The sequence below is a fragment of the Bufo bufo genome, chromosome 3, assembly GCF_905171765.1.
Source record: "Bufo bufo chromosome 3, aBufBuf1.1, whole genome shotgun sequence".
NCBI classification, from domain to species: Eukaryota; Metazoa; Chordata; class Amphibia; order Anura; family Bufonidae; genus Bufo; species Bufo bufo.
In genome coordinates, this window is record NC_053391.1 from 367,310,651 (window position 1) to 367,326,334 (window position 15,684).

Genomic DNA, 15,684 nt, shown 5'->3' on the forward strand with positions numbered 1-15,684 from the left:
GCAATTTCAAGCACCAACGGGCTGGCCTGAGACCTTGGAGCACCACTAACAAAACACTCTTATGCTCTGTGCACTCCCTATTCTCCTTTGATTGACAAGGCTAGACATCTTGCCTAGCCCTGTGTTCACGCGCCTGCACAGAGTCAATGTCTGTGCTTGTGCTGTGGTTCAGATGCTGCTTTCCGAGTTTGGCTCGGTAACAGTGCCTACCCCTGTCAAATCAAAGGGGAGGGGAGGGCTAATTTGCATGAATATAAAAACAAAGATATCACTACAGCAGTCACCCTACAGAAAAAGGAAAGGTATCATTTTGCTCAGCATGATCAACCCTGCCAGGCAATATGCCTGATTTAATAGGGTTGATCATGGTGACAGATGATCTTTAAATATTTTAAAATGTCCATCATGATTTCTGCACAGAAAAAGTCAACATCCGGACAGATTTAGCGAAGGACATGATGCCTGATCCTCGAAGTGTGAAAGTCTGGGTATGGTAAATGTTCTGGCTTCCAGATTATTTCAGAACCACGGAAAATCAATCACAGGCTCCCAACCTCTGTCTTACCATAAGATACTGTAGAGAAAAAAAGAGTTGTTACATTAGATAATAACTGATGCTTATTATAATAGAATCCACACATAGTTATACAGTATGTAGTGCTTTGACGAAGCCAGAGCTATTAATATTAAAGGGGTTATCCAGCGGGGGACAAATAGTACGGTATGCAACACGCACTCTTCTGATGCTTCCCAGGTCCCGGCTGGTCTCTACTTCCTGGCTGCAGCAGATCTCCACTGTTGCCAGTGATGGCTGAGCAGGCATTTCCTGCGTGTTGAAAATGATCAGGAAGTAGAAACCAGCGGGGATCCAGCAAGTGTCAAAATGGAAGCTTCAATGATCAGTAAGGCGATTATCGCTTCTTTCTTGATTTTTTTTACTTTCTCAGAGCCCACAGCATACAATTCTTCCCCACTAAACAACCCTTTAAGAAAAACAGACTTTAAGCCAAGATCAACAGGTTCAAATACAATATTTGTCAGTATGGTTTACAAACAGAACAAACTCAATTCTACTTCATAGAAGGTGTTAAAGGCCAACAAAATATCCAATTCCTCTTTAGAATAGATCCTCATGGGATGGATCTGCTGCAGATTACTATTGCAGAAAATATGCATTGAATCGTATGGATTTTGTTGTGGATTTGCTGCTACAGCTTTTCTTGCAGAATATGAAAAGCAGGCAAAAAAAAGTCAATGGTTTGGAAATCTGTTGGTGCAGATTTGGCTTCTGATCCACAGGTAAACTGCCGCTAAATCTGCAACAATAAATTAGAGTCAATGGGGAAAATCTGCAACAAATTTGCAAACAATACATGACAGGAATAAACGTATTGCAGATTTTTAAATGGTAGCTAACTTTTCACATAACTTTGCATAAATCAATAGCACAAGTGACCATAAGAAACTTTGTAATATATCTTATCAGTGAGAAATGTCTAGTTCACATGTTATCAGCTGTTTATCTCTCCCCCCTTGCTAATTGCCTTTCTGTTTGAAATATGCTTTGAATCCATCCAGGACAGATCAGCTCCACAAAGAGCTCTTCAGGGCTCCAGATGGCGACCAAAATGGTAGCCAATGCGACTTCGAATTTACAAATGGCGACAAGACTTTTTAGTCTTGTCGCCATTTGCGACTAGACCCGCCGCCGCAGCACTGCCGTTGAATACAGCGGCGGGCACAGGAGATGATAGTTCTCTGCCCCGCCACCGATGTTCTTCTCAGCAGCGCAGAGGAGAAGGAGTCTCTCCCTCCCCCCTGTGCTGCTGCCGCCGCCGCCAATAAGAACAGAGACGGGAGGAGGAGGGGAGGGGCTGTGGCCACTGCGCCACCAATGAAGATAATTGACCTGTTAATACAAATACAGGAATCAAATAGCCGGCACCCGACCTCTATGACAGGGAGCTGCGATCAGAGGCAGTAAACCCCCTGTCATAGAGGTCGGGTGCCGCCTATTTTATTCCTGTATTTGTATTAACAGGTCAGTTATCTTCATTGGTGGCGCAGTGCGCCCAGCCCCCCTCCCCCCAACACCCCAGTATAATAAACTAATAAACATGGGTGGCGCAGTGGGCACTGCCAATGAGGGTTAAAAAAATAAAATAAAAATTAACTCACTGTGCCACCAATGTTTACTATATTGGAGTGCGCCCCCCCCCCCCCCCAACACCCCAGTATAGTAAACATTGGTGGCACAGTGCGCCCCCCGCCCCCCTGTATAATAAAAGTTGGTGGCGCAGTGTGCCCCCCCCCCCAACACCCCAGTATAATAAACATTGGTGGCGCAGTGGGCAGTGCCAATGAGGGTTAAAAAAAAATAACTCACCTCCTCCAATTCATCGCGTAGCAGCCGGTCTCCTGTTCTTTCTTCAGGACCTGTGGTGACGTCACTGAGCTCATCACATGGTCCATTACCATGGTGATGGATCATGTGATGAGCACAGTGATGTCACCACAGGTCCTTTGACAGGTCCTGAAGAAAGAACTGGAGACCGGCTGCTACACGATCAATTGGAGGAGGTGAGTTAATTTTTTTTAACCCTCATTGGCACTGCCCACTGCGCCACCAATGTTTATTATACTGGGGTGTTGGGGGGGGGCGCACTGTGCCACCAATGTTTATTATACAGGGGGGCGGGGGGCGCACTGTGCCACCAATGTTTACTATACTGAGGTGTTGGGGGGGAGCGCACTGCACCACCAATGTTTATTATACAGGGTGTGCGCACTGTGCCACCAATGTTTATTATACTGGGGTGTTGGGGGGGGGGGCGCACTGTGCCACCAATGTTTATTATACAGGGGGGGCAGGGGGCGCACTGTGCCACCAATGTTTATTATACAGGGGTGTTGGGGGGGGGGGAAGCGCACTGCGCCACCAATGTTTATTATACTGGGGGGGGGTGCACTGCGCCACCAATGTTTATTATACTGGGGTGTATATAATGTTTATTATATTGACCTACTAAGCATTCTGTATTCAGAATGCTATTATTTTCCCTTATAACCATGTTATAAGGGAAAATAATACAGTGAATAGACTGTCATCTTCGCAACCATGCGTGAAAATCGCACCGCATCCGCACTTGCTTGCGGATGCTTGCGATTTTCACACAGCCCCATTAACTTCTATGGGGCCTGCATTGCGTGAAAAACGCACAACATAGAGCATGCTGCGATTTTCACACAACGCACAAGTGATGCATGAAAATCACCGCTCATGTGCACAGCCGCATAGAAGTGAATAGGTCCGGATTCAGTGCGGGTGCAATGCGTTCATCTCGCCCGTGTGAAAGGGGCCTAAGGGTGAATAGGACAAGGGTTCCAGCCCCTAAGGGGGCTAATAGTAAGTAAAAATAAAAATAAAAAACACAAACACTAAGGCTACTTTCACACTTGCGGCAGTGTCGGAACTGCCTGCCGGATCCGCCGATCTGGATGTGACTGAAAGCATTTGTGAGACGCATCCAGACAGACGGATCCGTCTTGTATCTTTTTACACATTTTTATCGGTCTGCGCATGCGCAGACCGGAAGGACGGATCCTGCATTCCGGTATTTTGAATGCCGGATCTGGCACTAATACATTCCTACGGGGAAAAAAGCCGGATCCGGCATTCAGGCAAGTCTTCAGTTTTTTTCACCGGAGATAAAACCGTAGCATGCTGCGGTTTTATCTTTTGCCTGATCAGTCAAAATTACTGAACTGAAGACATCCTGAACGGATTACTCTCCATTCAGAATGCATGGGGATATGCCTGATCAATTATTTTCTGGTATAGAGCCCCTAGGACGGAACTCTATGCCGGAAATGAAAAGCGCTAGTGTGAAAGTACCCTAAAATATTAAGTTTAAATCCCCCCTTTTCCAATTTTACATATAAAATATATAAACAATAAATAAATAAACATATTACATAGCGCTGCGTCCGAAAATTCCAAACTATAAAATTATTTAAAAAATATCTCCTATGCGGTGAGCATTCGCCATTTAGGATAGGACTGTTCTATTATGGGCCGAACGTTTCATAAAATGCGAAATGCACGCAGCTTTTTTTGGTGTTTCTTTTTTTTTTTTTTTCGCGGTATTGAGTATCGCAATACTTTTTTATGGTGACGAAAGCGAATCAAAATTTTGGTATCGAAACAACCCTACGCCGATCTGATCGGCGTAGCGTTGTCACGATACCAAAATTTTGATTCGGTTTCGATTTGGCGACTAAAAATTTAATTTGGCTCCTAAATTTTTCAGTTCAGGAGCCAATGGCTACTAGGTATTTTTTTTAATCTGGAGCACTGCTCTTATTGTATGTCTATGGAAAGGGGAGGTGGGAGGAGTGATCAGGAACTGGAGAGACACACACACAGACAAATAGACTGCTGCAGCTACATAGGAAGTATCTCTGTAATATCCTTCATGATCCTGTTTCTAAGTAAGTAAGAGAAGGTTAAGAAGCAGATTCTCCTCTATTTTCTGTGTGCTGTGGATGGCAGCTAGTCTCCAACCACCAGATCTAGGAGAACTGCAAACTAGACATTCAGCATGCACAGAGGAAACGTGCTAAAAAAATACCACATGGGCAGAAATAGTGTTATTCCCCATGTACAAACACTGTACTTTTGATTAATGCAAAGTTTGTTGAAAAGTTAGGTACACTTTAAACACAGGTCACTTCCCATACTAAAACTATCATCAAATTAATTGCCTGCAATTGCCTTTTGATGCAGATTTTACTTGTGCAAATTCTGCTGCACTTCCATCCTGTGTCGCCCTACCGTTACTGCTTAGCTGTCCACAGGACAGGAATCCCTCAGTGGTGATGTCAAGGGAATTATGGATGGGACCTGCGGTATATGACACTAAACATTATTTTCCACAGATCTTGCTAAATTCCATGGTATAAGCTGGAAATATTGCACTCGGGGGAGTTGGACAAAAGTACAAGGATCCTATAGGCAGGATTTCAATCTGTCCAATCTGGAAATGAGTGAATTTCTTAAAATTCTTTTTGAGACTGATTGGCTGATTTATTTATTTTTTAATTACCGTACATTTGAACCAGATTCGATTCTACACAAATGAGAGTGAGAGAGATGAAATGCGCCTCTGGAAATTAGACATGCAAACCAGTCCTCCTTCTAAAAGGAAAAGAAGACTGATTGTCCCATACCAGCAAACAGCTCTTTTTTTTTTTTTTTTTTAACAGAGCTGAGCAGAGAAAATTAGCTCAGCTGCCTTAGGCTGGGTTCAGACCTGAGCGTCTTTGATATGCGCGTTTAACGCGCGTTTTTGACGAGCGTTTTTTGCAATAGTAAACGCGCGTTTGACGCGCGTTTGTGTGATTGACTGCAATGTCCTATGGCCACAAACGCGCGTCAAAACGCCCCAAAGAAGCTCAAGTACTTGTTTGAGCGTAGGGCGTTTTACAGCGCGTTTTTCAGCGCTGTAAAACGCTCAAGTGAGAACCAGGGCCATAGGGAAGCATTGGTTTTCATGTGTTGAGCGTTTTACAGCGCAGAAAAACGCGCTGTAAAACGCTCAAGTGTGAACCCAGCCTTAGAGGCCTTGGTTGGGGCCAGGGTGGGAAGGGGATACTATTTTTCCTTATAAAGAGCACAGAGAATGTGTGATAAGTATTGTAGACCAGGCAATGCTCCTCTTGGTTTCTGGGAAAAAAATATGCAAGTATTTACATCTGCTGGCATCAGAGAGGCTTAGCCTTGTTTTTCTTTTAGAAGGAAAAATAATTTGCGTATCTTTGGGTTTCTGGGTAAGATATGCAGAACTCAGCGTTCTTCATAAGGAAAAATAGTGTCCTCCCGAACCCCAATCAAGGCCTAAACTAATTCTCTCTGCTTAGATCTGTTAAAAAACAGCTCTTTGCTAGTGTGAGAGACTCAACTGGTTTGCACATCTCTTTTCCAGAGAAACATTACGAAAGACATTTCGTTTTCTTTCGTTCTGGAAGAAGGACTGATTTGCATGTCTGTTTTCCAGAGGAGTGCTACATGTTGTTCTCTCTCTGTGATACACCTGATTTCAAGTTAGTTAGAATATGAATTCTTTTAAAATTCAGGATGAATTCCGAATTAATATAATAGATTGGCTAACCTCTAACCTAGGTTCCCAATTGAATTTTTTATACTTCCACTGTTTCAGAAAGTATTGGAGCTAGCAATGAGCGTGGCCAATGATTGATTCTCTTTTCCGAGTGAGCATTACCTCCCTTTCTCTGTAGAATCAATTCGCTCATCATTAGTCCAATGCTATTGTATCTCAGCAATGAATGGTATGACAGGTTTATGAAATGACATACACTTTCAGCTAAGTTAGCTTAAAAATGGCAACACAATATACAGTATTCTCTATATAGACTGTGGGCTATTTTTTTGTAATAAAACTAAGTAAACACATGGAAACAATACTCTTAGTAGTGTATGCCGAGCAAATGAAGCTAACTACACTCACGTTCTTTCTACTAGCAATTGCTTGTTGCACCCACAAGATCTCCATAGCCAAATGACTTCTGTATTTTCTTAGCTCCCTTGCAGTCTTCATGGTGATATCTAGGAGAGAATACAAGGGGAAAAAACAAAAAATAAGCTGGAATCAAACAGACTGCTATCCACAGTAATATTATGGTACATATAGATATTATTTAGGAGGCCTGATGTGTCCGACATGCTGCCCCCCAGAGGAGGAAACAGCTGCCTGTAACAAAATAATCATCAGAGTAGAGCGGCCCTGCGCCCTGGGTGCTATTCCCATAAACAGAAGAGCTATTTTGTTTTCTCCATTGTTATGAGGGCAATAGGACAAAACTGATCAGGATGCATTAGTATACATGATCAAAAATTAAATACGATGTCGCACTCGAATAAATGGACCCCAAATCGGTGCACCTGTGTATTGAGACCACTCACTCAATGCAATAGGTAAATATTAAACAGTGTAACAGGGCACTCAAGAAATCCTGACCATGTGGTACAATTTAATATCTTTATTACTATTGTGAATAATGTTGCTCAAACCAGTCAATTGTAATAATCAATGGATGAATCAATAAAATATTTGATATCATTGAATAAAATATTTGATAATATTGAATAAAAATAATCGATTTACACAAGGGCTCAGAACAATATAGTGCAAATATCGACAATCATAAAATAAAATCTCAAATTCAATTGTTCAGTCCAAATTTGGTATAATAATCTGGGTATTGGTGCAGTCCAATCAAATATTATTATGTCCCACTTCTCATTACAGCAGCGTCCCGCTGAACATGAAGTAGATAGCGGCGTCCCGCTATAAAATTACTTGCAAGTAAGATTTACCTTATATCAACCGAAGGTTCTCCACTGAGGAAGGGGCAATAACTTGGACCCCGAAACGCGTCTGGTGCTACACCCCCCATCTGTACATTGAAGGAACAAAGTACCCCAAACCGACCGACTTACAGACTACACTTGGAAGCCTCCTTTGACGGAATATCTCTGCTACAAACATCGCTGCAGTTTTTCCACCAACAGATTGAGATCTGGTGGACTTGGCAGTTAAATTCAACAGAAACACAGCGTCGTCTAGGTAAACCTCTTGATACATTGTGTCACAGACACTTCTGAGGAGAGGAGAGGACCCAAAGTTTAAAGTCTGGAGAACCTTCGGTTGATATAAGGTAAATCTTACTTGCAAGTAATTTTATAGCGGGACGCCGCTATCTACTTCATGTTCAGCGGGACGCTGCTGTAATGAGAAGTGGGACATAATAATATTTGATTGAACTGCACCAATACCCAGATTATTATACCAAATTTGGACTAAACAATTGAATTTGAGATTTTATTTTATGATTGTCGATATTTGCACTATATTGTTCTGAGCCCTTGTGTAAATCGATTTTTTTTATTCAATATTATCAAATATTTTATTCAATGATATCAAATATTTTATTGATTCATCCATTGATTATTACAATTGACTGGTTTGAGCAACATTATTCACAATAGTAATAAAGATATTAAATTGTACCACATGGTCAGGATTTCTTGAGTGCCCTGTTACACTGTTTAATATTAGTATACATGAGTTCCGTTTTCTGTCCAGTCTGCAAAACGGAACAAACCGGATCCAGCATGAAAATCAAGGTAAGCCCATGGTGCCAGAGAAAACTGGATCCGTCACCCATTGACTTACAATAGACTTTAATGTCAGATTCCGTTTGTCCTGTTTCAATTTAATAGAACTGCATATGAACGGAATGGATGCAGTGTTGTATTAAGGCTACTTTCACACCTGCGTTAGGTGCGGATCCGTCTGGTATCTGCACAGACAGATCCGCACCTATAATGCAAACGCTTGTATCCGCTCAGAACGGATCCGTTTGCATAAAAAAATATATATATCTAAAAAAATATATATATATTTTTTTTATGATAATGCAAACGGTTCCGTTTTGACTTACACTGAAAGTCAATGGGAGGCGTATCCGTTTTCAATTGCACCATATTGTGTCAGTGAAAACGGATCCGTCCCCATTGACTTACATTGTAGTAAGAGCGGAATGGAGGCTGAACGGAGGCAAACCGATGCATTCTGAACGGATCCTTATCCATTGAGAATGCATTGGGGCTAAACTGATCTGTTTGGGGCCGCTTCTGAGAGCCTTGAAACGGATCTCATAAGCGGACCCAGAAACGCCAGTGTGGAAGTAGCCTTAAATGAAACAGATCCGTTTTATTCAAGTTTTGAGATCCTCTGCCGGATCTCAAAACCTGAATAAAAAACGCAGATGTGAAAGTAGCCTTACCTTTCTAACCTCAAAAGGTTGTGCTGTGTATATCTTTTTTATAGTCACACAGAAATATTAAGTGATACTAAACAATATCAGTCATGCAGGAATAAGAAACTAATCAGTACTGTACTGGGCATGGGCCCTAAAAATACCTTTATTTAGATTGCATTTCAAAATAATTCATGAGTGATAGTACTCAAAGATCAAATCAAGAAACCAAAACCAAAAATGTATAAAATTATAAATTCACTTGGTGCACACACGATTCAAAGGTATGGAATAGGTGAGGGAGAGCCTTTTCCTATTAGACCCTATATATCCCTCAGCCCAGAGATGCCCCCAGATGGTAGGGACTCTCTGTCCTCGTGCCTATCCTAAAAGGACCCTACCTACTGGTGACATCTCCGTGCTGAGGGATATATAGGGTACAGGGAGGAGACTCCAGCGTTTCTCAGTGGGCGTCTCCTTCTCCCTGGCTGTGGAGTGGTCCAATTGCAGTGGACTGCGCCACAGCCAGGGAGAAGGAGGCGTCCCCTCCTCCCTGTACCGATGCTTGGTGTTAACATATTGGGCTTATGGTTGCACCGGGTATCGAATTATCGATACCCAATGGATACTTTTGTACCCGGATAGATCCGATACCGGGTTTTACTATTTTACGATACTAGGCTGCGCTACTGCACAGCCTAGTATCAGTTAGAGAACATGGCACACGCTGCTCTCAGCGCGCGCCATGTTCTCCTCAGCAGCACAGCGGAGAAGGAGGCAGTCCCTCCCTCCCCACTGTGCCGCTGCCACCAATAAGAAGAGAGGGGAGGGGTCGTGGGCACTGCGCCACCAATGAAGATAATTAACCTGTTATTTTGTAGGATGCGGGTGCCAGCGGTATTTTATTTTTTTCTCATGGTATCGAGTATCGCAATACTTTTTTATGGTATCGAAATCGAATCAAAATTTTGGTATGGTGACAACCCTAATTGGGTGACCAAACCTCGGGGGATCACAGCAGAGCAGACGAGGGGTCTTTCAAAAATAGAAAAATTCTGGCAGCAGCTAGCGTATTTTTACATATGATTCCTACCTGGAAAGTATCACAGTGAATTGTGACTGATCACCAGTTTTATCAGTCAATACAACGTAAAGCACGTTATAAATTATTGGAACATTTTGACACCAAAACCCTAGGCCATTCTGCCTCACCTGTATTCACAGTTTCTTCAAACCATAAGATACTGTCTCTTCTCAGTTCCAGACTAGGAAAAGTACCCTTTGCCTTAGAATGAGGTAGGTGGTGCTTTATGTCAGGGTCAGAAGTCCTTGATGGAACCTCTATATTTTTGTCATCTCTATGTCTGGTCTCTCCTACTAGGGCATCAGCCACTGTATGGCTGTCCTCTTGTACTGGACCATCAGTCTCTGCATGGCTGACCTCTCGTACTCGGCCATTAGTCACTCTATGGCTGGCCTCTCGTACTGGACCATCACTCACTGCATGGCTGGCCTCTCGTATTGGAGCACCAGTCTCTGCATGGCTGGCCTCTCGCACTGGACCATCAGTCTCTGCATGGCTGACCTCTCGCACTGGACTATCAGTCTCCATATGGCTAACCTCTCGTACTGGACCATCAGTCTGTTGAATGCATCTGTCTCTTTCCAGACTAATGTTCTCTGGAAAGAAACCTTCCCTTTCTGCTTTTGTTCCCTGAATAAAGGAGATATCCTGGTTTGGGCCAAGGGTCTCGATAGGGTCATCCATCATTTTCTGACATTGCTGTTCCAGGCTCTGGACATCTTTTTCTCGGACAAATGAAGGCATACGTGTTTCTGTTTTCTTCACATGCACTTTTCCTCCAAAGGTTATGTTGAAAGGTGTTTCTCTATGCTGGAATTCTATAGACTGTTTAGAAGAACTTGAAAGCTTTGAATGGGCAAAGCCATTATATTCTGGTTTGTCTGGTCTGGTTATCTGAACCTTATCCTGTGCGTAGAAACTGAGAATTAAAGATGAAGCCAAATAATACAGCAGCAAATTGAGCTAAAGATGATCATACTCACCAACGCAGTGACCTGTGGGATAGATAGGAGCCATTTTCCTGGGCACAGGATAACGTCTTCTCCCTCTATCTCTCGCACCACCTCCAAATATTCCTGATGAACCTTATGTAGCTTCCGTCGGACCAGAAAACCACGGATGTGGGCCTAATTAATACCAGAGACTGTCAGCAATTTGGACAGGTATGTAATATAATACTAGGTACTGGTTACCAACTTATTCTCTCTATAGGTTGGCAATGGAAGTGCTTGTGGCACTGACCGATATGCACCATCTGCCCTTCTACAGAATGATGAGCGCTACTGCCTGATCTCTACTAAACCATCCCCAGGCCGGGGATGGTCTGGTATTTGTAGCAGCGTTACTGCAGGGATTGCGACGGATCTTTGCACTGCAAAGGAAAACCGAAATTTACATTCTGCTGACTGAATACCTGTAGCGCAAGTCAGTTTACGCTGAAATCTCATCCACTTCACCACTACGGTACAATGCTGCAGATTGTCCACACACAACTCAACGGAGGAGAAACTGCAGCATTTCTGCACCTCTAAGGGTATGTTCACACAGCTGAAATCCCCAGCAGAAAAATCTGTAGATGAAAACAGGTAGTTTTTGATGGCAGATTTGTAATTTGGTGGAGGTTTTAGGGGTTTTTACAGTGGTATTGGAAGAGTGTATGTTTAGAGTTTTTTCGGCTTCCCTATTGACGTCTGTCAAATCCACAATCATGTCTGCTTCCATGAAGTAACGCACTTCTCAACATTTTTCAAATCAGCTACTGAAAAAGCAATTTTACACTGTGTGCACAAAATGTGGAGTTTTTAACATTAAAGTCAGTGGGGAGACTGTTTGGAGAGTTTTGAATGGGGATTTAGCAGCGGAGAACACCCATTTTCTGCTGCTGAATCAGTGGCAGATTTTAGCTGTGTGAACATACCCTAAGTCCTCATGCACACGGCCATTGCCGTATTGCGGCCGGCAAACAGCGGGTCCGCAATATGCGGGCACCGGCCATGTACTTCCCACATCACGGATGCGGACCCATTCACTTGAACATGTTCTATTTTTTTGCGGTGCGGACGGATCACGGACACATTCAAGTTGAATTGCGGTCCCCAATGCACGGAACGGCCGCGTGCATGAGGCCTAAGGGTCAGAACAGAGAGTTGCTCTCACAGACCCAGCGTGTACGTGCACTGTAGATACAGGCTGCAGCTTCCCTGATCGACTGTAAGGCGGCACTAAAATGGGGCGTTCGACTGTAAGGCGGCACTAAAACGGGGCGTTCGACTCTAAGGAGGCACTAAAACGGGGCGTTCGACTCTAAGGAGGCACTAAAACGGGGCGCTCGTGTGTAAGGAGGCACTAAAACGGGGCGCTCGTCTGTAAGGAGGCACTAAAACAGGGCGCTCGACTGTAAGGAGGCACTAAAACGGGGCGCTCGACTGTAAGGAGGCACTAAAACGGGGCGCTCGACTGTAAGGAGGCACTAAAACGGGGCGCTCGACTGTAAGGAGGCACTAAAACGGGGTGCTCGACTGTAAGGAGGCACTAAAAGGGGCGTTCGACTGTAAGGGGGCACTAAAAGGGTCATTTTACTGTAAGGGCTACTTAAATGGGCATTGTACTTTAAGGGGGCACTAAAAGGGGCATTCTACTGTGTGGAGGAACTAAAGGGGCATTCTATTGTGTGTTAAAAAAAAAAGGTATGGTTGTGGCATTACTTCTTTAGTATACCATGAATAGTTCTCTGATAATTCCCTATTCTGCTCTAGTACTCCAGGCAATTCAGGTCGCAGCACTGCTCTCCGGCCCCGATGATCCACAGTGAAGGGGTTGTGATCCGCCAATGAGCTGCCGTGTGCAGTCTAGTAAGGACATGCGGGGGTTGCCATTACAGCTGGACGATCACCTCTGTGGCTCACCTGCAAGATTCTCGCACAACTTTCCTCCATCTCCATCTTTCAACCGCCGTCTCCTTAGCAACACTTCCCGGCACTTTCTGATGACGTCATGAGCCTCCGGATTACGTGTGGTAGAAGGCGCTAGAGGCGAGCAAAATCGGCGGCCATTTTTTAGAAGACCAGAGTACTGTAAAGACTTTCTCTTAACCATGTTTTTTCTTGTTCTGTTTGTACACTAGCAGATGTATTGCTGTGACAAGGACCTGTACCTGTTTATATATAATTATATGACAAAAATTGGACTGCACTCCAAAGGACTTTCCAATGAGTCAATGTACTTTATTCACCCATCAAGTGGCACAGAGCTCTGTGCCACTTGATGGTTGAATAAAGTACATTGACTCATTGGAAAGTCCTTTGGAGTGCAGTCCAATTTTTGTCATATACAAGTGGGTAAGCACCTATTGCCATATTGCCACCCTCCCATTTTGTCCTTTTTTCTCCTGGATGGTGCTGCTGGTGGTTTTAACCCTTCCAACATAGACCTCATGAGGTGTATTATATTGCCTAATATAAAGATATGCATTTTCAGAGGCTGCTAATGCTAAGACTGTGAACAATCCCTTTAAGGGTGCTTTCACACATAGATTATTAGTGGTGATTTTCTGCATTTACCCATTTTAGTGATGTTATTGCACTTGCATTTTTGCAATAAAAACACCTGCTTCAGATGTTAGCTGAAGATTTATGAAAAATATGAGGACACAAGCTTTTTTTTTTTTTTCTACTGGTGTTTTTGTTCATTAGGTGATGTGTTTTTCCCTTTCAGATGTTTTCATATTAGAAAAATGCCATGAAGAAAATGCTATTGGGATCATTTATCAAAAAGCAGCATTTTATGTCGGTCTTTGATATCTCCTGTCCCTAGGGTTGCCGCCTTTCACAACAGAAAATGCCGGCCATGTCAAGCCACACCCACTTGGGGGTGTGGTTGTGGGGGACTTGACTTGACACTGTCATACTGTGGCTCCCAATAATATTAATGCCCCAAGTAATATTAATGCCCCCATTATTGCCCCCCAGCATTAATAATGCCCCAATTAGTGCCCCCAGAATTAATATTTCCCCCATTAGTGCCCCCAGTAATAGTAAAACCCCTATTAGTGCCCCCAGAATTAATAATGCCCCATTAGTGCCCCCCAATAATATTAATGCCCCATTAGTGCCCTCCAGTAATAGTAATGCCCCCATTAGTGCCCCCCCCAATAAGAATAATGCCCCCATTAGTGCCTTAGAGAACCTTATTAATGGTATAAGGCCAAATGCACACGGCACAAAGTTAGGCCGAATGCACACGGCCGTGGAACACGGATGTGAGTGGTCCGTGGTATCCCGGCCTGGCATCCTGCTGAGAGCAGGAGCGGACGGCGTCATTGGTTGCTATGACGCCGTGCGCTTCATGCCGCCGTTGCACTACAGTAATACACTGGTATGATCTATACGAGTGTATTACTGTAGTGCAGCGGTAGCAGGAAGCGCACGGCGTCATAGCAACCAATGACGCCGTGCGCTCCTGCTCTCAGTAGGATGCCAGGCCGGGATACCACGGACCACTCACGTCCGTGTTCCACGGCCGTGTGTATTCAGCCTAACTTTGTGTTCTCTTTTGCTGCATGTGTAGCAGAATGATGTGGGTTTTGCCACAGATTTCACCCTATTGCAAAGCATTGCTAATGGTAAACTCTGCAGTGACAATCCACAGCATGCTCTGATTATACTTATAGGGTTTGTCCATATGGACAAAATACTGTGGACGGCGGTAACAAACGCATGAATTAGGATAGGTCTACACGACGACATTGGTCACGCGACATTTTGTCGCACCAATGTTGCGTGAAAATTTTTACAATGATAGTCTATGGTGTCGCACTGCGACATGTGACATGCTGCGACGCAACAGTCGCAAAAAATCCATTTGAGGTGCATTGCGACACCATAGACTACCATTATAAAAATTGTCACGCGACATTGGTGCGACAAAATGTCGCGCAACAAATGCTGCAGTGTAGTTGTCCCCTAGTGGTGTAGACCTAGCCTTACATGTGGAACCTGCTGCGGAAGTGGCCGTGGATTTCACCCTCTGCATGGAATAGGGTGAAGATCTGGAACATAAACTGAAATGCTGCAGATTTCAAATCCACACCGCAAGTCGATTGATGCTGCAGATTCTTTTCACAACGTGTGGGTGAGATTTCTTAAACTCTCATCTAATTTGCAGGTACAGTACAATACTGCAGATTTGCCGCACACAAATCCATGTGAACATACTCATATTGTACTTATAGAGTCTGTGCAGAAAATCCGCCACATCTAGACCTACCCTAACTCAACGGTCTTCTTTGACTTCGCAGTCCTACCATGTTACAGGTTAGATGGCCAATAACAACATATTTAAAGGGGTTGTCCCACGAAATATATTCTACAGTTTTCAAACCAGCACCTGGATCTGAATACTTTTGTAATTGCATGTAATTAAAAATTTAGTATAGCCTCTGAGTTATTCAATAAAATGTATCTGTATAGAGACACCTGCTGTTTGTTTTTTATTTGTCCTGCTGACTGAGAAGGCCGCACATGCTCAGTTTTATCCTTCAACTGCCTCCTGAGCTGTGATAGGTAGAGCATGGACACACCCCCTTAGCTGCAGCAGAAAAGACACTCCCCTTGAGCTGTCAGCTTGATATAAATCTAGCAGAGCAATGAACGGGGAGATCTCTGGATCCATGTGAGGTAGAGGGCTGGTTCTAGTTGTGTTAGAAAGAGGTTGTTATATACTATATGATGTCTGATTGACATTTTATACATTAATCATGT

At 43.6% G+C, this 15,684-nt stretch overlaps 1 protein-coding gene across 1 annotated transcript; it reads right to left on the reverse strand.

Annotated features, from left to right (window-relative positions):
- Nucleotides 1-415: 415 nt before the first annotated feature.
- Nucleotides 416-15,323, reverse strand: IQCC (IQ motif containing C). Its single transcript, XM_040424555.1, has 6 exons — nt 15,311-15,323; nt 12,832-12,884; nt 10,909-11,052; nt 10,054-10,831; nt 6,528-6,625; nt 416-574 (listed from the first exon to the last, which is right to left on the reverse strand). Exons 2-6 carry the CDS (start codon nt 12,865-12,867, stop codon nt 536-538), a joined length of 1,095 nt encoding a protein of 364 aa, XP_040280489.1. The 5' UTR covers nt 12,868-12,884; nt 15,311-15,323; the 3' UTR covers nt 416-535.
- Between the last annotated feature and the right edge of the window lie 361 nt (nt 15,324-15,684).